The sequence below is a fragment of the Anthonomus grandis genome, chromosome 10 (genome assembly GCF_022605725.1).
Source record: "Anthonomus grandis grandis chromosome 10, icAntGran1.3, whole genome shotgun sequence".
Classification (NCBI taxonomy): domain Eukaryota; kingdom Metazoa; phylum Arthropoda; class Insecta; order Coleoptera; family Curculionidae; genus Anthonomus; species Anthonomus grandis.
This window is the reverse complement of record NC_065555.1, coordinates 1,667,207-1,689,736: the sequence shown is the minus strand read 5'-3', so window position 1 is coordinate 1,689,736 and position 22,530 is coordinate 1,667,207. Positions and strand designations below refer to the sequence as shown.

Here is a 22,530-nt window from a genome sequence, read left to right as displayed (position 1 = left end):
AGACGCTGGAAAACCAAAAAAAAAACTTTATACACAAAAAACGCATTTTTAAAATATTTATACAAAAAAGAAAATCAATTTTTGGGTAAAATTCTTAGGCGATCAACGTCAAAATTTCCCAAAATTATAGAAAAAGCGATTTTAGTTATACCCTGAAATGGATCTTTAGGAATCTAAAAATTAAATTTTTTAACAATTTTTCTCATTTTCTTTATTAAATACGTCCAGAATCATCTTAAAATTCCAAGTTTCTTACGTAATCAGCCTTTATTACTCCCAGACAATTGAGACAATAAACATTTCAGGCAATTTGGGGTTTTGGAAATCTATAGGGTTGAAACAACACAGTTTCAAATGCCTGGACGAATTAAATTATTCTTCTTCTTCTTCTTCTTATCGCGAAAATGTTGATCATTTCATGAACAATTGCGAGCCGTTTCCTCATTTTCAGCCCGCACTATTGATTTTTCAAAATACGGCGATAAATACTTGCGAAATATTTTTCCGCGATAAGAATTTTATTACGCATCTCACATCTATGGCAAAAACATTGACTCTTATAATTTCATGTAAATAAATACGCATCAGTGGCAGGTCATTTTTTTCATCAGGCCTAATTAGACTTAGACGTTATTGAATTACCCTTAGAGAATACAAACCCATTTTTCTCCCTTAAAGCACGACCACAATAGACCAGATTATTCTTGGTCATTTAAGCCACCACTTGCGCACTTTGACCTCTTATATCAACCACTCGTACACAAGCATTTAGCACATAATGGATTTTTAATTGTTTTTACCAATAATAGTTTTTCGTCTGTACGGGCGACACGTTGCGAAAAGATGCCGGATGTCATTTGCAGTCAGGAATTTTGTTTTTCTTACATACGTTTTACACCACCTAAGGAAGCCGATTACGTATTTCATTTAAATATAAATAAATTATAGGAAAATTACAATTTGCGCTTTATTTGCCCGAGGTTTGTGCGATAGTGCTTTTTGGTAAGGTGGTCTTCTTATGTATATATATATATATAAAGTTTTTATTTACATAATAATAGTAGATAAGTCAAAGCATTTAGTTCCATAATGTTATGTATTTATTAAGTATGTATTTTTTTGGTTATTTATCTCATTTCCAGGCACTTTTGGTCCTTTTACTGACCAGTTCAAGTTCACTTCCAGCCTTTTAGGTACTACCAATAATCTTGTTTTAATTAATACACTTTCTCTGTTCTCTCTTAGAAGCTTTTAGGACACTTCAGGTATCCTCCTTCAACTCATACTAATAACTTTCTTTATCCTCTTCTATCCAGACCATATTTTCTTATTATATAAAAATATATATTATGTGTATAATTGAATTTATGTAACGTCCAATAGTAACTCACTTCCAAGCTTTTCAGCTTATATTTACCCTTTTTTTGGATTTCCATGAATTTTTCCCATAATTTTTTGTCACTCCCTGTATATGTTTTTGAAAAATCCTGAAATCCAATGTCCAATGAAATTAATTTAAGAATATTTGTGAAATATCTCAAGCTTTTGGATTAAGCAAATTCCAGTTAAAAAAATAAATAAAATCCAATAGCCTTGTCTCAATTAAATTAATATAACATTAGACTGATGAAACCTAAGCAGGTGAAACTTTCCAATGTTGTACCCAATATATCAGTCTATATTTTTAGCAAATTTTAAAAAAATTAACTGACGCGTTATTGAGTAATGAATTTTTATATCTGACCAAAGTCCAGTTAAAAAAATTAAATAAATCCAAGAGCCTTGTCTCAATTAAATTGACATAACATTGAACTGGTGAAACCTAAGCAACTAAAACTTTCCAATATTATACCCAATATATCAGTCTATATTTTTAGTAAGTTAAAAAAAAAATAACTAAAGTATTATTGTGTTATGAATTTTTATATCTGACTAAAATCCAGTTAAAAAAAAAAATAAACCTAATAGCCTTGTCTCAATTAAATTGATATAACATTAGACTGATGAAACTTAAGCAGATGAAACTTTCCAATAGTGTACCCAATATATCAGTCTATATTTTAAGTAAGTTTTAAAAAAATTAACTAAAGCGTTATTGAGTAATGAATTTTTATATCTGATCAAAGTCCAGTTAAAAAAATTAAATAAATCCAAGAGCCTTGTCTTAATTAAATTGATATAAAATTAGACTGATGAAACCTAAGAAGCTGAAACTTTCCAATGTTGTACCCAATATATCAATCTAAATTTTTGGTAAGTTTTTAAAAAATTGACTAAAGCGTTATTGAGTTATGAATTTTTATATCTGATCAAAGTCCAGTTAAAAAAATTAAATAAATCCAAGAGCCTTGTCTCAATTAAATTGATATAACATTAGACTGATGAAACCTAAGTAAATGAAACTTTCCAATGTTGTACCCAATATATCAGTCTATATTTTTAGTAAGTTTTAAAAAAATTAACTAAAGCGTTATTGAGCAATGAATTTTTATATATAACCAAAGTCCAGTTAAAAAAAAATAAATAAATCCAAGAGCCTTGTCTCAATTAAATTGATATAACATTAGACTGATGAAACCTAAGCAAGTGAAACTTTCCAATATTGTACCCAATATATCATTCTATATTTTTAGTAGATTTAAAAAAAATTAACTAAAGCGTTATTGAGTAATGAATTTTTATATCTGACCAAAGTCCCGTTAAAAAATTTAAATAAATCCAAGAGCCTTGTCTCTATTAAATTGGCATAACATTAGACTGATGAAACCTAGAAAGGTGAAACTTTCCAATATTGTACCCAATATATTAGTTTATATTTTTAGTAAGTTTTAAAAAAATTAACTAAAGCGTTACTGAGTAATGAATTTTTATATCTGATCAAAGTCCAGTTAAAAAAATTAAATAAATCCAATAGCCTTGTCTCAATTAAATTGATATAACATTAGACTGATGAAACCTAAGCAGGTGAAACTTTCCAATATTGTACCCAATATATCAGTCTATATTTTTAGTAAGTTTAAAAAAAATTAACTAAATCGTTATTGAGTAATGAATTTTTATATCTGACCAAAGTCCAGTTAAAAAAAAAATAAATAAACCCAATAGCCTTGTCTCGATTAAATTGATATAACATTAGACTGATGAAACCTAAGCAGATAAAACTTTCCAATATTGTACCCAATATATCATTCTATATTTTTAGTAAGTTTAAAAAAAATTGACTAAAGCGTTATTGAGTTATGAATTTTTATAACTGACCAAAGTCCAGTTAAAAAAATTAAATAAATCCAAGAGTCTTGTCTCAATTAAATTGATATAACATTAGACTGATGAAACCTAGAAAGGTGAAACTTTCCAATATTGTACCCAATATATCAGTCTATATTTTAAGTAAGTTTAAAAAAAATTAACTAAAGCGTTATTGAGTTATGAATTTTTATATCTGACCAAAGTCCAGTTAAAAAAATTAAATAAATCCAATAGCCTTGTCTCAATTAAATTGATATAACATTAGACTGATGAAACTTAAGCAGATGAAACTTTCCAATAGTGTACCCAATATATCAATCTATATTTTTAGTAAGTTTAAAAAAAATTGACTAAAGCGTTATTGAGTTATGAATTTTTATATCTGACCAAAGTCCAGTTAAAAAAAATAAACAAATCCAAGAGCCTTGTCTCAATTAAATTGATATAACATTAGACTGATGAAACCTAAAAAGGTGAAACTTTCCAGTATTGTACCCAATATATCAGTCTATATTTTTAGTAAGTTTAAAAAAAATTGACTAAAGCGTTATTGAGTAATGAATTTTTATATCTGACCAAAGTCCAGTTAAAAAAATTAAATAAATCCAAGAGCCTTGTCTCAATTAAATTGATATAACATTAGACTGATGAAACCTAAGCAGATGAAACTTTCCAATAGTGTACCCAATATATCAGTCTATATTTTTAGTAAGTTTTAAAAAAATTAACTAAAGCATTATGGAGTAATGAATTTTTATATCTGACCAAAGTCCAGTTAAAAAAAATAAATAAAGCCAAGAGCCTTGTCTCAATTAAATTAATATAACATTAGACTGATCAAACCTAGAAAGGTGAAACTTTCCAATATTGTACCCAATATATCAGTCTATATTTTTAGTAAGTTTAAAAAAAATTAACCAAAGCGTTATTGAGTTATAAATTTTTAAATGTGACCAAATTCCAGTAAAAAAAATGAATCTAAAAAAACGAGACTTTCCAAGATGGAATTTTTTTTTCACAATTTTATTTTCACTCCTTGTACATATTTTTAAAAATCCTGAAATAGGTATCTAATGAAATTAATTTGAAAAAATATGCATATGAAATTACGGTCAAAAAATTTAAAAATCCCTTCTTGTTCCAGATATCACTGGTGGCTGTCCTCTCCATTAAAATGGCGCAATCGCAGCAGTTCTGCCTGCGATGGAACAACCACAGGACGAATCTGGTGTCGGTATTCGACGAACTGCTCCAGAACGAGGCCTTCACCGACGTCACGTTGGCCTGCGATGGCGGCAGCCCCATCAAGGCCCACAGGATGGTCCTGGCCGCCTGCTCCCCCTATTTCCAGGTAAGTCCACGGTTCCAGCTAAAGTACCAACCAGACTAGACTCACCTCGACTATTGTTTTAGAATCTTTTCACCGACTTACCGTGTAAACATCCTGTGGTAGTCCTAAAGGACGTGAAGTACTCAGAAATCAAGGCCATCCTAGAGTACATGTACCGGGGCGAAGTGAACGTAGCTCAAGACCAGCTGGCTGCTTTACTTAAGGTCGCCGAGGCTTTAAAAGTGAAAGGACTTGTCGAGGAAAATAGGTAAGTCATATAGTCTTACCAGTTGCCGCTAAGAGGTTGTAACAATTGAAACGTTTCAGGGCTTGCAAGACAGAATTGGATGATACTCCTCCCTTGGATCATTCGCCCTCGATATCGACCTCTAATCAAGTGCACTGCAGCAGTACGAACAGCTCCCCGTCCCACTCCAACAGCTCCCTGTACAAGAACCCCTACAGCCCATGCAATGACAGGAAGTCAATGGAGGCCAGGATGAATTTGCCTGCCATGTGGGCCTTGCCTACTATACCCTTGCCACCTCATACTGCAGCTGTGAGTATCCCAAAACTATGTTTGTCAATATTCGAAGAATATTGGTCAAATTTGTCTTTCAGGGGCCAACTCAGACTCACCCTCATCCGGCCATAGCGATGCACAGTGCTGCCTACGAATCAGCCGGCTCAGACATGTCCTTCAAACGTAAAAAGCTCAGCGGTATGATGCCACTACAACGTGATACGCCCATTTTAAGAACTGTCCTAGGACAAGGACAAGTGGACTCCACCCAACCCGTTAGCTTAGTGTGTCATCCTGATAGTGCCGAGATGCCCGAGAGAGACGAAAGGATTAAGGTACCATTATCCGTCTCTGTTTAATGAACGGTACTAACAAGAATCTTGTTGCTGTAGCATATGAAAAACGAACCCTCCGAAGACGCCCAGTCCCCGTACACGGACTTCACCGAGCGCGTAACGGACGAAGAAGAAAAATCCAAGTTGGCCATACCCTCGTCCTCGCCTCAATCTTTCGGTCAAGACATGCGCCCCGGTATTGCCACCTACGTGCCCTCCCAAAAGCCAGAATGGAAACGTTATAAGCAGTATACGAGGGATGACATAATGTCCGCCATTGCGGCCGTTAAGAATGGAATGTCCGCCCTGCAAGCTGCCAGGAAGTACGGGGTGCCCTCCAGAACCCTTTACGATAAAGTGAAGAAAATGGGAATCACCACCAACAGGCCGTTCAAACGGAGCAACGGGAACTCCGCGGCTTTCCCTTATAGCAGCGGGTCTCCTTACGGGAGCCATCTATCGGAGAGTGAGGAGATTATTAATAATAACAGTTCGCTGATGGAGTCGAGTGCTTTCTTGCAACGCGTGCTGGATAGTAGAGGAGGTACGTATGTCTTAGTAAAACGTGTCTTAAAGTGGACCGGTGGTTTGCGTCAGCGCATTTTTAATGTGAACCAACCTTAAGAAATAATTGACAGAACAGAAAGTAGACAGATCTCAGACAGTGAAAAGGTTTCTGCGTTTTATTTAATCAAATAATTTCTGTAAATCGATGCCGTTATGTCTCATATTCATGTAACCTAACTTCGCGGCGCAGAAAGGTAAATCGAGTTTCCCGCGCAACATTTTAACCAGTGGCACAAACGCACCACGCATGTGAAACAACCCTAAAAAACATATGACAGAACATGAATTAAGGTGAATTTTCAAGTACGCGTCGTGCGACAATACGAATATTACGGAGCTTCTTATTGGTCAGAAAAGACATTTTTTTTTCATTTAGTTGCTTCTCATACATCTGATGTCCGATGGACGTCAGTACGAAATTATTTGGCATTTGTCAATATTTTTGTTAGAGTTGGCTTCTCTTTCTTACTAGCCCTTAAAATTTTTGACTAAGCGTTCATAATTATAGCAGGCAATTATATCGTGGCGCAGAATTTCAGCTATTAACGTAATTGCATCGCTCATGTGAAACAACCTTACAAATAGATGACAGAGTGAAGGCCGGTACTATAAATATTTTTCAATAGTTTAACCTTAGCAATAAAATGTCTGCAATAAATGTTGCATCTCTTCTTCTTCGTCTTTGAGTCGTTATTAAGGCCCTGTGCTAATGTCAAAAACTATGAAAAATGGCGGCATTAGTAGTAGTAGTAGTAGTAGTCTCGAGGAGGTACTTTCGTTTTTTTTTCCGCCATCTATATGTCGAGGAATAGAAGCTTTTTCAGCGTTAGGTTATATTCAAACTTATTGTCAAAAACCAGGAGTTCCACCTGATAAAGTTAACTTTACAGTTTGAAGTTAACTGTGACATGTGACGTTATTCCACAAGTTAACTTTAAGTTATCTGTCAAGCATTACATTTTGCGCATTAATGCACGTTAAGGCGGATTCCCACTTATCCGCTCCACTTAGAATCCAGACAGTGCCTTGGCGAATTTTTTTCTGCAATTGGTTACGAAAAAAGTAAAATTTATTAATGACAACTTAACTATATTAATCAAAATTTAACAAAAAAACGAGCATAACGTCTAGAGTAACGAGCATTCCTTAACTTCTGATAAGCTGCTCCTTTTAAACGTATTCTGGGTTAAAATTTCCCAGATTGTAGAACACTCAGGAACAAGTTGGATCGTCGTCGATCCAGTCCATTGTCGATGGATTAAGGAGTGTATTTGGGTCCTGGCCCATTGACTTACATATTCAACTTCTATCCTATCTACAAAGCAAAGTCCAGATATATGGAGGGTTGCCAAAGTATCACCCACATTAAAAAAACAAAGGGATTTTGACCAGGTATCCAACATGGATGCTCGGTCACAGATTGACGTTATATATACGGATTTTCAAAAAGCTTTTGACAAGATTGATTTTGTTGAATAAATTGAATCGCTACGGCTTTTCATCCAGGATAAATAATTTGTTTTATTCGTACCTACTTGGTAGGTGGCAGTTTCAGCACAAATCCTTTAATGCTACCTGGGGTATACCTCAAGAAACCAACCTGGGTTCGTTTTTATTTATTTTGTATATCAACGATTTAGTTAGCCGATGAAAGTTCTTATTTAACATGACAGTGTGGTCGGTTATTCAAGATCAAAAATCCCTATTACTTCCAATTATTCTATTCTAAAAAAAAAGTGTTTAATCCTTCCAGGTGAGGACCAAGAAGCGTTAACGGCAATGGCTATAACGGCAGCACGAGCCATTCACACAATGCCGATGGCTCGACAATACAGTAGACTCACACCCTCACCGATAACTCATAACGGTGACCAAACAAACGGTAGCTCAGAGAGGGAACGTGAGGAGGACGAGGATCAAGTCGAGGATCTGTCGGTGCATAGGAAACACGAACCGATGGAGGTCGAATCCCGAGTGATTATGCCTCCGATGAACCAAGTGTCCGCCATCATGAAGATGAAAGAGGTGGAGGGTATCAGTAAGGAGGATGGACGTAGGGAGATGCGAGTTGAAGGCGGTGCTGATTAAAGCGGCATCAGTTTTAAAGAACTTGTTGGTTGACGTAAGTTTTTGGACTTTTTAGAAAATCAACCGTGCAATATTGAATGTCTGTGGTTGACGAACCGTACTCAGAGTTGGCTTTAGATGTAAGTAGGAGGGTGGGGTAAGGGGTTGTAGTCGTTAAGTTCTTAGGGCCGTAGGCCCTGTTTTGAGTGCCTGTTAAGAAGAAGTAGAAATTTAATTATTTTTTTTTTGAGTTGCATCTTATGCGGGACCGGACGCTCGCTCGCCGGATTTTTTGCTACAAAAGTTCCTCTTTGAAAAGGAAACTGAAACTCATAAGACTGATAGAATATATTATGATTTTGATTTTTTTAATTTTTTTTTGAGACTGATTATGAGAGCGGTAAGACGGTCTCTGCATATGGTGCGGCCATAAGGTGTTAATCGTTTCAAGATATACGTTTTAGTTTAGAATCATTTGTAAGTGTCAGTATCGTAAAAAATAATTGGAACTTCCTAGACATTTTGCTGATATTGGCAACGTTGCATACGCAAGCGTTACGGCTCGACTATCTGTCAAATCTTTAAATTTTGTGACGTTACCATGTAGGTATATACTCGCAACCTTTAAAGGGGGTTTGACATGTAGTTAGAAACGCTCTACAGAGGATGTCATTTATTTTGTATATTGTTTAAGTAAGAGTTGCTGATAGGCTTTAAGCCTGCCTTTAAAAGAGTAATAAAATTGTACATATCATTAAATTACTCCTCCCTAGGTATATAAAATAGAAATTGTACAATTTAATAGAAATTAAATATTTGTGATTGATAATGTATGGATACAGGAGTTCTAAAGTCAAAAAGTGACTTCTAAATTTGGCGCTCATATTCACATTACCTGACACAAGTCACATTTGACAGTTGACACTGTATTTGACAGGTGGTCCGCGACAAATCTACAAATTTTAAGGTTAGGGGTCAAAAAGTGACTGGGTTATGTACTGGGTGCTCCATTTAACACATAAACTCCCTATATATACTAGAATCCCTATATATACTGTCCTAATTAAAACGAAAGTTGAGTTCAGGCATAAAATAAATAAGTAAATAAAAAATAAGTTGCGTGGCAATCTTTAAGTAGATAAAGCACTTTTCAAGTTTCGGCGAGGGGCTCAAAATTTATATACTTACACGCATATGTAATACGCAAGTGCCTATTGTATATATATAAGTATATAATAGAGATGAATACACTATATATAGCTTTTGCCATAACTGATTGTTACCAGAGTTTTCAGGAAGAAATGTTTTACGTTTATATATTGCGAGTCCATGACAAAATGGCGGCCGTCGGCCATTTTGTTTTAATGGTGCAGGGTTCAAAGTAATTACACACTAGTTTTGTCTTACATATATGATAAACCCAGGAAAGCTCAATAGTGGAGTTCTATATATACAGATTGTTACCAATAATAGTTTTTTTTTTGTTGATTTTGTTAAGACTGACTCTTTTTTGTTTGTTTTCTTATATGCAGCGGTATAGTGGACCAATTAAATGTTTGTCGTGCCTTTTATAACTACTTTTAAGTGTTTTAAAGTCTATATTAAAGTGTTAACATTCCAGTTGTTCACATAAATAGCGATTTGATTGCAACAGTTAATGTTTCTTACATAAAAATTAAGACCCAGGCACTCGCCCAAAATGATGTGAATTTTTTATATAAATATTATATTATGCCATTTTAGTTAAGACTGATTATTATTTTGTTATATTGTTGTTATAATTTATGATATATGATATAGATCTCTTTGGAAATCAGCTAGGATTATAATAATGTAATTATGAATTTTTTATTTTCTCTTATCTACCTCATTGTATAGTTTAGTTTTTATTTTTAATTTGTATTTGTTTGCATTTACTCTCTTGTATATGTTTGACCATATGTTATCGCCACCGTTATGTGTTTCCCTTATTAATTTTTGTCGAAAAATTAAACATTCTTGTAAATAAATTAAATGGAAAAAACACGTTTTTTTGAATTTTTCTTTTTTTTTTGTATATTTTACTTATTATAGTTGTTCTTATTACGGTTGCATGCACCAATAATGCACAAATATGTAAAGCATTTTGCCGAGTTAAGTGAAATAAATCTATATATATATTTTACAATTGTTTTTCTGGTCGAATCCTATGTTTAAAAATGGCGCCTTTTGGCGGCCATTTTCAAATGACGAAACTGTCAAAATATTGTCCCTCGTTCGAAAAAGAGGGACAGGGATAGACCCCTAAATGATCCTAAGAAAGAGGTCTAAGTAATCTAGAAAATTCATCATGCCAAGCCAGAATTAAGGAACTAATAGATAACTGGTCCGAGGATTAAAAAACCTGGATTAAATTCGGTTCCAATTTCTACTCGAAACTTGCATGACTGATGTCATTTGTCACATTTGACAGTAATAAGACCCGACAGTGACAGTTGATTTTGGCGGCCATTTTGATTTTGGTCAAAACTGTCAAAAGTAGAGTTGTAAGTAATATAAAAGGTTCATTATGAAAAGCAAAAATTAACGAACTAATAGATAACTGGTCCTTGAATGAAAAAACCTGGATTAAATTCGGTTCCAATTTCTACTCGAAACTTGCACGACTGCTGTCAGCTGTCACATTTGACACTAATAACATCTGACAGTGACAGCTGATAATGACAGGTGCTCGTCGACGTGTTTTTCTTTCAAAAAACCCAAATAAGATGAATAATATAATTTTTAACTAAAATTTCACTTTTAATATTTCCTGGCTCCGTAAAAACCTCCGAGCCATGTCGTCGTCCGCCATTTACATCCTGGACATTAAGGGCAAAGTCCTGATCTCCCGAAACTATCGGGGCGACATAGACCTGAGCGTTATAGAGAAATTCATGCCCCTCCTAATGGAGAAAGAGGAGGAGGGCATGTTAACTCCGATTCTCCAGACTAACGACTGCACTTTCGCTTATATAAAAACCAATAACTTATACATAGTGAGTACCACCAAAAAGAATGCGAATATAGCCCTGGTGTTTGTTTTTCTGCACAAAATCGTTACTGTAATGACTGAGTACTTTAAAGAATTGGAAGAGGAAAGTATCAGGGACAATTTCGTGGTGATTTACGAGCTATTAGATGAACTAATTGATTTTGGCTATCCTCAAACTACCGATAGCAAAATATTACAAGAATACATTACGCAAGAAGGTCATAAACTGGAAATTCAAGTTAGGATCCCAGTAGCTGTAACCAATGCCGTTTCTTGGAGGTCTGAAGGCATTAAATATCGTAAAAATGAAGTTTTCTTAGATGTTATAGAGTCGGTTAACTTGTTAGCTAACGCTAATGGGAATGTATTGAGAAGTGAGATTGTTGGAGCTATTAAAATGAGGGTGTATTTGTCTGGAATGCCTGAGTTAAGGTAAGAAGTTGATTTTTATAAGGTGGTATTAGTATTGTCAGTAGGTTCAACCTCCAAGACTAGAAAATTTAAGAAAAAGGTGTTAAATAATAAACATTGGATCAAAAATATATTTGAGAGCCATTATATACTTGCTTACTGAATATTAAAGATTTTTTTGATTTAATAAAAAATAAAGGGAACAGTCATATTTCTAAGCTTACGATACTGTTCAAGCTAAGTCTCACTTTCATGAAAAGAGAGTTTAATTTCAATAAGCTCTATTATTTAAATTACCTGTTAATTAAAATTCATTATACTGAAACCTTGTTTCTTTTACTTCTAGACTAGGACTAAATGATAAAGTACTATTTGAAAGCACCGGCAGAGGCAAATCCAAATCTGTAGAATTAGAAGATGTAAAATTCCATCAGTGTGTAAGACTGTCGAGATTTGAAATTGACAGAACGATCTCTTTTATCCCTCCGGACGGTGAGTTTGAACTCATGTCCTACAGACTTAACACCCATGTAAAACCATTAATCTGGATCGAATCGGTGATCGAGAGACACGCCCACAGCAGGGTCGAGTATATGATTAAGGCCAAATCTCAATTTAAAAGAAGATCTACCGCTAACAACGTGGAAATCGTGATTCCGGTACCGCATGACGCGGATTCACCCAAGTTTAAGACTACCATTGGGAGTGTAAAGTATGCACCCGAACAGAACGCAATTACTTGGACTATCAAGTCTTTTCCTGGAGGTAAGATAGCTAGTTGTTTATTGAATATTGATTTTGTACTGAGGCACTTTAGGAATTCATGTTTAAAATACTCACTTTTTGTTAATTGAACTTTAGTATGTACAATGGCTTATTTTTTTCAATCAGAAATTTGCAGTTCAAATACACTTAGGAATTTTGAAAAATCTGAGTGAATTTTAAGTTACAACCATCAGAAAGATGCAATCTTTTTGTAAGGAAATTTAAAGCTTCACTGCTGTATTTGTATATCATGTTGAAAGTTAAAGAAACCATGACTATTTGACTTGAGTATAAGGTCGACCATCACAAATCTCACATGTTTTCTACAAAAAGCATACAAGGCTGTGGGACAGGAGACAATTGGATGTTGTGTATTCAGATTTTTCAAAGGCCTCCTTCGATAGGTTGGACTTGGATCATTGAAGTCAAAATATACTTTATTTGCTAAGTTTACAAACTTGTGCTAAAAGCTTCCTAATCCTATAGAATTTATAATACAAGTATTTATTTGGTTATACTGGATACAGGACAAAAACAGAATACATAATCGATTTTGATTGTACATAGAAGCATATTTTATTTAATCAAAGAAAAAACCAAAAAAGAAGAAAAGAAAAGGCGAGAACCAACATAAAACAAGAATAATAAAATAAAATAAATCTGAACAACAGATATATAATTAATTTTAAATATTAAAATGGGTGGTTAAAATACTCTTCAATGCTGTAGTAAGCTTTTGGTAAGATTAATTTCTTTAGTTCTCTCCTAAACTTTTTAAGGTCTGTAACAGTCCTAATCGAAAAAGGAACATGATTAAATATTTTACGACTAATAAATATAAGAAAGTTTCTCGTAAGTGAGGAGGTGGGGATTGGAAGAGATAAGTTGCCCACTTGACGAGTATTATGATTGGTGCAGGATGGTGGACATACGGACTTATGTATGAGTGTTGCAGTTTCCAATATAAAGAGTGAGAAAACTATTAAAATTCTTTCAGCTACAAAAAGAGGTTTACAAGAGGCTCTCAGACCAACACCACACAGATACCTTAATGCTTTTTTCTGAATAGTAAAAATTATGTTAAGGAGTCCCTTGGAGCACAAACCCCAAAATGGCAACCCATAACGGATATGAGAGTCTATTAAGGCGAAATAAACTGAACGAGCAAACAACCCCTCCAACTCATGCCTGGCGATCCTGACTGCAAAACAACCAGAAGAAAGTTTAGCAGCGAGGCCCAAAACGTGGTTGTCAAACCTTAAACTCTTATCAATGAAAAGGCCGAGAAATCGACAATAATTCCTACCATGTAGTGGGCTCTGCTCATCAAACGAAAAACCCTCTACATTACACTTAAAGCCTAGAACAAAAGTCTTATCAACATTGAATACAAGCTAATTGCAGATGCACCACTCTTTAATTTTGTGAAGGTCCTCTACTATGAGAGATCTGACTACTTTTTGATCTTGCAAACTGAACCACTAGTTAGTCCATGCAGTGATGGAGAGCTTAAGTCATTAACGTATAATAAAAATAGAATAGGACCCAACACTGACCCTTGAAGTACACCACATTTAAGATGTGCTATCCCTGACGAAAATCCAGATGCAACCACCCTCTGGGTGCGGCCAGACAGGTATGACTTCAACCACCCCAAAGCCACTCCCCTAAATCCGTAAAAATCAAGCTTTGACAGCAGTATTCCATGATCCACACAATCGAAGGCCTTGGACAGAACACCGCTGCTGCAGCCTCCTTGGAGTTCATAGATAGATACACACTCTCCAAGAATCTGAAAATGGCATCCTGCGTGCCCTTAGATGACTGAAATCCATACTGATTAGGGGAGAGCACATTGTATTTAGTCAAAAAAGAGATAATTCTCTTTTTTGCAAGCCGCTCAAGAACTTGATATGGGACGGAAGTTAGAGGGTCGGTCCAAGCTACCACCCTTATGAAGAGAGATAATCGTGGCTTCCTTTAAACTTGATTGATTGCCCAAACCAAAACACCTAAAGCGCTCGCAGGCAGAAGTGACAGCAGACGTGAAGAGATACCATCGGAACCCGAAGACCTATGATTCTTCAAGCACTGAATTGTTTCAAGGACCTCGGTGGCATCTACAGGGTGGAAAAAGAATGATTGGTTGATAGCATTCCGATTAAGATACTGCAATGGATCGCCGTCACTGGGAACTGCTTCCAGTAACTTTTCAGCAATATTAGAAAAATAGTCATTGAAATCATCGGGCCCCAAGTCCGATTCAACCAACCGCCGACGAGAAGACTGCCTACATTCGTTAATGATTAACCAACTTTCCTTCTGTCTGTTACCGGACGAATCTAAGCGCTCATTGTAATACAGTTCCTTTTTGACTTTTATCAGATGCCTATAAATTTCCCGATAGTCCTGAAAATAAGACCTGATGAATTGATTGTCAATAGATTTGCGAAGTCTTGCTAAGCATCGCAAATTTTGGGCAGATGTTTTTAGTCCCGCGGTGATCCATGGTTTTCGTCTCTTGGATTTAAGTCTAACCAAGGGAAAGCAGATATTTATTTTATCACGTAATGTATAATAAAAGGAAGAAAATGGTTGTGGAGCAGCCCGAATTGCATTCCAGTTAACAGACGAAATGGATTAAGAAAATAAATTCAAATTGTTCCCACTAAACACTCTCCCAATGCGGCGGCCAGATTTGTTTTTAAAGTCACCAGGAAATTGGACATGCACCCCCTCGTGATCCGATGTACCCACTGAGTGCACTGAACAGGTGACACCGTCCAAATTACTGCAGAAATAATCAATAGTGGTCGGTGAAGAGGACGAAATACGAGTGGGTGCATTAACATGCATGGTGAGTGCAAATGATTTGAAGATTCCATGAAGAGGAATTCTTTGCGGTAAGGAAACCTCTGAATAATTAATATTAAAATCTCCAGCCAAGATAACACGCGAGTGAATAGGGAGCTGGGACAGAAGACAATCTAACCGGTCAAGAAACACACTGATATCCCCAGAGGGCGGGCGGTATATACAAATAACGTACATATTAAACAATTTACAAAAACACACCGAATACTCAAAAGCCCGTTCAACTGAGGCATCACCAAACTTATCAACAGTACAGAAAAAGTTTTGAAAATGTCTCCTAATTAGAACAGCAGTCCCTCCTCCATGCAGAGAGTTTTGTCTATAATAAACTGACAGTGGTACATACTCATCAATACAAAAACATTCTGATTGAAAAAATTGATTTCTATCATGGCCTTGTAAAACTCTTTGTCTCCTATCTGAAAGATCCTTGCCAGTTTGTCGAATTCAATGGATTTAAGTCAAATTGTTATCTCACATCGAGTGGTGCCTCTCAAGGAAGCAATCTTGCCCCATTAATTTTTTCCATGTTTGTCAATAATATCACTGGTACCATCATGACCGAGTGTCTTTTATTTGCAGATGACTTAACAATAGTTCACATAATAGGATCTACAGAGGATTGTGATCTGTTGCAAAGAGACATTGATGCTTTAGCACACTGGTGTACAATAAATAAACTACCTCTGAATATTAAAAAGTGTATGTCAATTTCAAATATTTGCAATGAAATTAAGCACAGTTATAGGATGTTCAAAAAACACATCAATGAAGTTGCTACATCTGCCTTGAAGAAAACAAAAGAATTTAAAAGGTTGAACCGTCTTGTTAATTTGTATAATGGCCTAATTAAGTCCAAATTACTTTACGCAGCAATGGTGTGGTTTCCCAACTTTAATGTCAATATAGACATACTAGAATATGTGCAGTGCAGGTTTTTGAAGTATCTATGCTTTAAAATTGATGGAATATACCCTCCAAGGAGGTATTACCATAAACTACTTTTACAAAGACTTAATTTTTTTATCTCTAAGGCACTGCCCTATTCTTTTAATTTAAACTGTGCAGGTATAAAATTGATGCACCTTCATATCGAGCTTGCTCATGGTTTAATATTTTACACAGCAATAATTATATTGACCTGTTTAATGGCACTATAGCTACATTTAAACGCACCTTATCACAATTGAATATTTCTATATACAAGTATATAGACTTCATTTAATTCTCTCTTGCCTGTAGTATACTCTGAAGTTGTGAGCTTAATATTTCTGCTGTTTTTGAGTGGAATCAATTTTTGTAGAGTGTTAAGTTTTACATGCTATTTACCTAAGCTGCCTAAAGTATTTAGTGTTTTCAGTTTATTGGTTTGTATAATTGTTTTTCATCTGTTATGTTAAATGTAAATAAATATTGTTAGAGGTTTCTCCCAGCTTTAAAGTTGCATCCTTAGATGACAAAATATTACACATTCAGTTTATCATTGCATGTGTATGCTTTGCAGCTGTAAAACTGCTGTAGCAATATAAAATTTGACATTTTTAAGACTCTAAACTTAATATTAAGCATTTAGGAAATATAGTAAACAAAATAAACAGTCATTTGACTTTGAGTCCAAGAAACCATGTTGTTTTAAAGAAATATGGTTTTTTAGTCATAGATACACATTTCAAAGGCCTTTAAGAAGTTGGATAGGTCTATAATTTTCAATATTGTCTGTTGCACCTCTCTTGTGTATTCAAATTCAAAATATACTTTATTGTTCTAAACATTTTTTGTTGTGAACAAAGCTGTATAAAACAAAAAAAATAAAAGTAGGTGAGAACAAACAACAAAAAATATTCGGTACTTACCTCTATTCCTTCTAAAGCAGTCCTCTAAGGACTTTATCCACGAATTAAAAACTTCTATGCTGATAATTTAATTTTGTAGGTAAAGAATATTTGATGAGAGCCCACTTTGGCCTTCCGAGTGTAGAATGCGAAGACTCAGAAGGAAAACCCCCGATCCAGGTGAAATTCGAAATACCGTACTTCACCACTTCCGGTATTCAGGTGCGTTATTTGAAAATCATCGAAAAAAGCGGCTATCAAGCTTTACCCTGGGTGAGGTACATAACTCAGAACGGCGATTACCAATTACGTACTAATTGACCCATTAGTTGCATTTTTTTTAATAATTTTAAGATTAACATTATTGTTATTGCAATTTGATAGTATTAGATTGATTTAAAAAAAATAGTATTATTTCTAATAATTGTCTTAAAATATTGTTTAATAAAGTCATTGATTTGAATAGTGTATTTTTCATTGTGGGTTGAGACTGTATTTGTTCAGGTGTTGGATTGTGTTAAATAAAACAACGATAAACTTAAAAAATATGTCATTTACTCTTGACTGGCGTCAACATTTTCTGTTTGAAGAGCCTTAAAAGTAGCTACTGGAACGTATGTGACTAACGTGTACAGTTTATTGACTGAATCTTCGTCGTCGTTCCTTCTTCTGGACAGACGGACTCTTACACGGAAAGGCACGTTCCTGAAAAAAGAATTTACTTTTTTAGTTACTGATTTTCCTTTTAAGCAAAAGTATGTTATGGGTCCTCTAGTTTTTAAGTGAGAATGCTTCCCCTGTTTTTGCTTACAGGTAAACAAAGTAAGCACACTTAGTAAAAAATTTATCAACTTTGATGAAGGTCAGGATTTGTGAAAGACTTTCATATAAGGTCATAACCTATTGTTGCAAAAATGAGAGCATACATGGGTTTCAGGGGTGAAATATCAGAACTCAAGTCATTGTTGCAGGATTAAGAGCATTAGGTTGAGATGAATCATGAGACAAGTCCAAATATATTGAAATATAATATAATTAATCCACAGACAAAGTCCCACATAACTTTTTATTAGTAAAACTAGAACATTTTGGAGTAAGAGGAAAAAATTACTAAATATGATTGCTGAACTGCTAAAGGAAAGATACTCGTATTATCAAGTCAAAGTAAATTGAGTAATCTCAGAGCAACACCTAGTAAAAAGTGGGTTATCCAAGGGTCGGTGTAGCTGTTTACTCTGTATGTCTTTGACCTTGCTCATAGAAACAAGAATCAAAAACTTTGCCGATGATCTTCAGAAAGTAGAAACTTGGTCAAGGATATGGGGTATGACATTAAATGAGTCCAAATGCATGGTACTCAGAATTGAACCAAACAACCCAAAGGAAATAAATAACATGACCTTAACAGCTGTTTCTGAGCAAAACGATCTAGGAGTAATAGTTACAGGTGATTTAAACAATATGAAAATTACAAAAAAGGCCAATTCATTGGAATTGAATTGTCGAAACAGTGGGCTGCCAAGGCAGTTGTGCATCTAGGTCTCCTAATGGACCTGTCATGTCCCACTGGGGGTTACCAGAGCCCAACGGCCTTATAGAAACCAATAAGGCTCTCTGGTCTGAAGGACTTCAAGTCACTTGGTACACTGAAAGTGTTACCCAAGTATTTGAACCTGGCACGCGTGAGGCCAATTCATTTACTGACCCGTTTACTTTGTTATTTCATGTGCTATGTGACAAGATTAATCAGTGTTTTCCTAAAAAGAGGCTTAAAATGAAAAATAGAAAACCATGGGTCACAGCAGGCCTCAGAACTTCAGCTAAAAACCTCCGTTTTTTGGCTAAGCTGTGCAAGTTTACAACTAATGCAAACATTATTCTTTATCATCAGAAATATCGTAGTCTATATAGAAAGACGATAAAAGCAGCTAAGGTTAAATATTATAGTGACCGCTTGAATATGTCCTCAAATAGGCAGAGAGAATGTTGGTCAATTATAAATGACTTCAGGCATTCTCACAAGAAAGTTTCAGAACCAGAAGTAAGACCAAATAGTTTAAATGATTATTACTGTAATATTCCTCATTTATTGCTCAAGGATGTGAATACTAATATTGATCCTTTGCATTATATTCAACAAGTGTCAGTTCAAAATTCTTTTTTCTTTTATCCTGTTAGCCTTACTGATGTTAGAGATGCAATTAAAAGCTTAAAAAACCATAAGTCAGCTGGAGCTGATGGAATATCATCAAAATTACTACTCCTTTTGCCTGACTCAGCATTGAATGCCTTAGCTTCTGCCATAAACAATTCCTTTCATAAAGGCATCTTTCCAGCATGTTTGAAGGAGGCAGTGGTTATCCCTCTTTATAAGGGTGGAGATGTGAGTGAGCCTTGTAATTTTCGTCCAATTTCTATATTATCTACCCTCTCCAAGATAGTTGAAAAACTTGCAAAAATCAGAATTTTATCTTTTTTGCAACATAATTGCATTTTATCTGCAAATCAGTTTGGAGAGTGTCTATGTGTCCTTAAATTCTGGAGAGTCCGCGGCGGCAGTGTTTTGCGATTTATCCAAGGCATTTGATTGTGTAGATCATGAAATACTGCTGTCTAAGCTCAATAATTATGGCTTTAGAGGTGTGGCATTGGAATGGCTGGAATCCTATCTGTCTAATCGTACCCAAAGAGTTACAGTATCTGGATCTTTATCCGATTCCAGATCCCTTAAAACTGGAGTACCTCAGGGTTCAGTGTTAGGACCACTATTATTTTTGCTCTATGTAAATGATTTGGGTTCATTAAAACTGCAGGGCAAAGTGGTTCAGTTTGCTGATGATACCACCATTTTATGGAATCATAGAGATTCTGATGATGTTAGAGCCCAGGTTTTTAAGGATCTTAAGATTTTATCGGAGTGGTGTGCTGCAAACAGGCTTGTATTTAATGTGGGCAAAACCTTTATTATGGGATTTAAGTGTGACGTTCAGGGCCTTATGTTTAGTGAAAACTCTCCCTTGCAAAACAAAGAAAGCTGTAAGTTCCTTGGTATTACCATTGATAGTCGCCTTCGCTTCGAAGATCATATCCTAAATCTTGCATCAAAATTATCATCTGGATGCTTTGCAGTAAGAATGGCGGGGCATCAGCTGGGAGGGGTAGTTGCACGTTCAGTGTACTTTTCTCTTATTCAGTCCCACCTTCGTTATGGCTTGCCTTTTTGGGGTTTAAGCAACAAGGGATTATTAAACATAATTTTTGTGATTCAAAAAAAGGCAGTTAGATACCTATGTTCCGCTGGGTTAAGAGATTCTTGTAAACCTCTCTTTATATCTCAAAAAATCCTAACTCTTTTTTCTCTTTTTATCTTAGAAACAGCTACTCTTATTCATAAATGTCCTAAACCTCCCTCTAACACTGGTCATATGACTCGCCAGGTTAATGATTTTCCCTTACCAATCCCTACATCCTCCCTCACGAAGAACTCACTTATATACCTTAGCAAAAAAATTTACAACCATGTTCCTCTATGTATCAGACAAATTTTAGAAGTTAAGAGATTCAAAAAGAAATTAAAATCACTTTTATTATCCAGGGCATATTATAGCCTTGCCGATTTTTTTAATGATACCTTTTAACCTGTGCTCTGACATCATTTTAGTGTTTTAGTTTTGTTTCCTGTTAAATAATGTAATTTACTTCTTCTAAATTCTGTTTTATTGACAGCTTTACTTATTTTTTAATGAAATTTATCAAAAAGATGCTTTTTTTTTCTCAATCTGTTTTGTTATGATTAATTTTGGTAATGTGTGTAAATTTTATGGTAAAGTGTTTTAGATGTTATGTTTGTTTAAAATTTAAAGTGAATTTGGAATTTTTTAGTTTTTAGGATGCTTGTACACAAGATTTTGTTGTCTTACATAATATAGCACATTTTCTTTCTTCTTTCTTTCTTCTTATTTTCCTTCTGAAACAAGCATTTAGAGGCCACTCAATTGAAATGACAATGAAGCTCTATAAAAGTTATATAAGACCAAAACTTGAGTATGTATTTACAGTGTGGAATCTTTATTACATCAAGGATATTGAAGCAGGTATAAAGAAGAGTTACAAAAATACTAACAGAGCTACAAGACTTACCTTACCCGGAGAGCCTGCAGAGATTAAAACTGTCAACATTAAATGAAAAAAGACTTAAGGGGGACCTTATAGAGACATTTAAAATCATGAGTGAATACTATAATAATTGTGAATTTTGCAGTAAAATCAAAACATGCATCTTCATGGACACAAAAATTAGACAAAGAGGGCGGCTAACCTTCAAAGAAAGAATTTCTTCTCTAACCGAGTGGTTTATCCATGGAACTTTATCAAAAGAAACAGTGACTGTCACTGTCAATTCTTTTAAAAACCATCTAGACAGGGAATTAAAACATAGTGCAAAAGTGATGATCCACTATAGAGTCTCGTGAACAGCAATATTTGAATAAGCAATAGCTTCCTCGGTTTAACCACCTGCTATTGGATATTTACTGAATATTATTAATATTAAATAGTCTCAGAAGCTTTTATTTTCCTAATGTTTTAATATGCTAACTTTTGTGTTTAGAAAATGTTAATAGTAGGGGAATTAATATTGTGTACAGGGTGCAATTATTAATTGTATACTTTTGTAATACCCTAGAAAGGTAATAAATATTTGATTTTATTGTTACAGATCCTATGCAAGAGAAATGATTCTGTGTAGTTGACAATTGGGATTGAAAATAGTCTTAAGGGCAAAAATGCTGAAGTATTATTAAATTAGTCAACTGAAGAATAATTCCACATAATTACCACTCGAGACATATAATAGCCAATAAGTTATTAATACATTTAATCGCACACAAATTGTTAACACTTAGATTGAAATTATTTACCTGATTCCTTTAGACCACAACTGTTTGTTCAGTCTAGTATCGATCCTGACATCGGGGGTACCCATCTGCTTCAGAGCGAACTTACGGATTTCCTTGATGGCTCTGGGGGCCCTCTTTTTGAAACCGATCCCGTGTAACCTCTTGTGCAGGTTCACCGTGTATTCCCTGGTGACGACTTCATTGATGGCAGATTTGCCCTTCTTTTCACCCTTTTGCTTTGCCATTATTCAGTCCTAAAATAAGATTGTAAACATAACCAAACTTGTTATACTTTACCAAAGTTTTTTTGTGCGAAAATAAACGGTTTTTGCAAAAATATCGATGGCACAGTACTGCGTCAAAGGTTTATTGACTATTTCAGCGGAAATTATTTGAAATTGTTGATGATTTTAATGGATGATTGTGGATTTTCAATTGGAATTTTCGTATACAAACCTTCGCGGAGAAATCCGACCAAAAAAGAGTGTCAATAAGCGACTCTGGAGCTGTCAAAGGAACGTCAATGTCAGTTGTCATTGTGACGTGCTTAAAAAAACAGTTTCCTGTAAAATTAACTATTTTGTAAGTTGCAAGATGGCGCCACTAAAGGTACTTAAGAATTAATTAAATTCTTGCAATTAAAACAACCTTCCAGGGCAAAATAAA

General features: G+C 34.8%; 3 protein-coding genes across 5 annotated transcripts in view; 2 read left to right on the top strand and 1 right to left on the bottom strand.

The window, feature by feature from the left end:
* Positions 1-10,016, top strand: part of LOC126741055 (nucleus accumbens-associated protein 2-like) — a 71,684-nt gene extending 61,668 nt beyond the window's left edge. For 2 of the 3 annotated variants that reach the window (XM_050447333.1, XM_050447335.1), the window contains exons 2-7: positions 4,394-4,600; positions 4,663-4,847; positions 4,907-5,138; positions 5,201-5,437; positions 5,495-5,981; positions 7,758-10,016. In XM_050447333.1, the coding sequence (XP_050303290.1) occupies positions 4,424-4,600; positions 4,663-4,847; positions 4,907-5,138; positions 5,201-5,437; positions 5,495-5,981; positions 7,758-8,092 (1,653 nt within the window). In that variant the 5' untranslated portion in view covers positions 4,394-4,423 and the 3' untranslated portion in view covers positions 8,093-10,016. Of the gene's footprint in view, positions 1-887; positions 1,003-4,393; positions 4,601-4,662; positions 4,848-4,906; positions 5,139-5,200; positions 5,438-5,494; positions 5,982-7,757 lie in introns of those variants that run through there. The other variant, XM_050447334.1, reaches the window with a different exon arrangement.
* Positions 10,017-10,761: 745 nt separating this feature from the next.
* On the top strand, positions 10,762-17,429 carry LOC126741254 (AP-1 complex subunit mu-1). The gene is made up of 3 exons (XM_050447634.1): positions 10,762-11,516; positions 11,842-12,260; positions 17,067-17,429. Exons 1-3 carry the CDS (start codon positions 10,888-10,890, stop codon positions 17,285-17,287), a joined length of 1,269 nt encoding a protein of 422 aa, XP_050303591.1. The 5' UTR covers positions 10,762-10,887; the 3' UTR covers positions 17,288-17,429.
* Positions 17,430-17,501: 72 nt separating this feature from the next.
* LOC126741255 (60S ribosomal protein L31) lies at positions 17,502-22,394 on the bottom strand. Its single transcript, XM_050447635.1, has 3 exons — positions 22,321-22,394; positions 21,886-22,118; positions 17,502-17,671 (listed from the first exon to the last, which is right to left on the bottom strand). The coding sequence occupies exons 2-3, from the start codon at positions 22,107-22,109 to the stop codon at positions 17,521-17,523; spliced, it is 375 nt and encodes a 124-aa protein (XP_050303592.1). The 5' UTR covers positions 22,110-22,118; positions 22,321-22,394; the 3' UTR covers positions 17,502-17,520.
* Between the last annotated feature and the right edge of the window lie 136 nt (positions 22,395-22,530).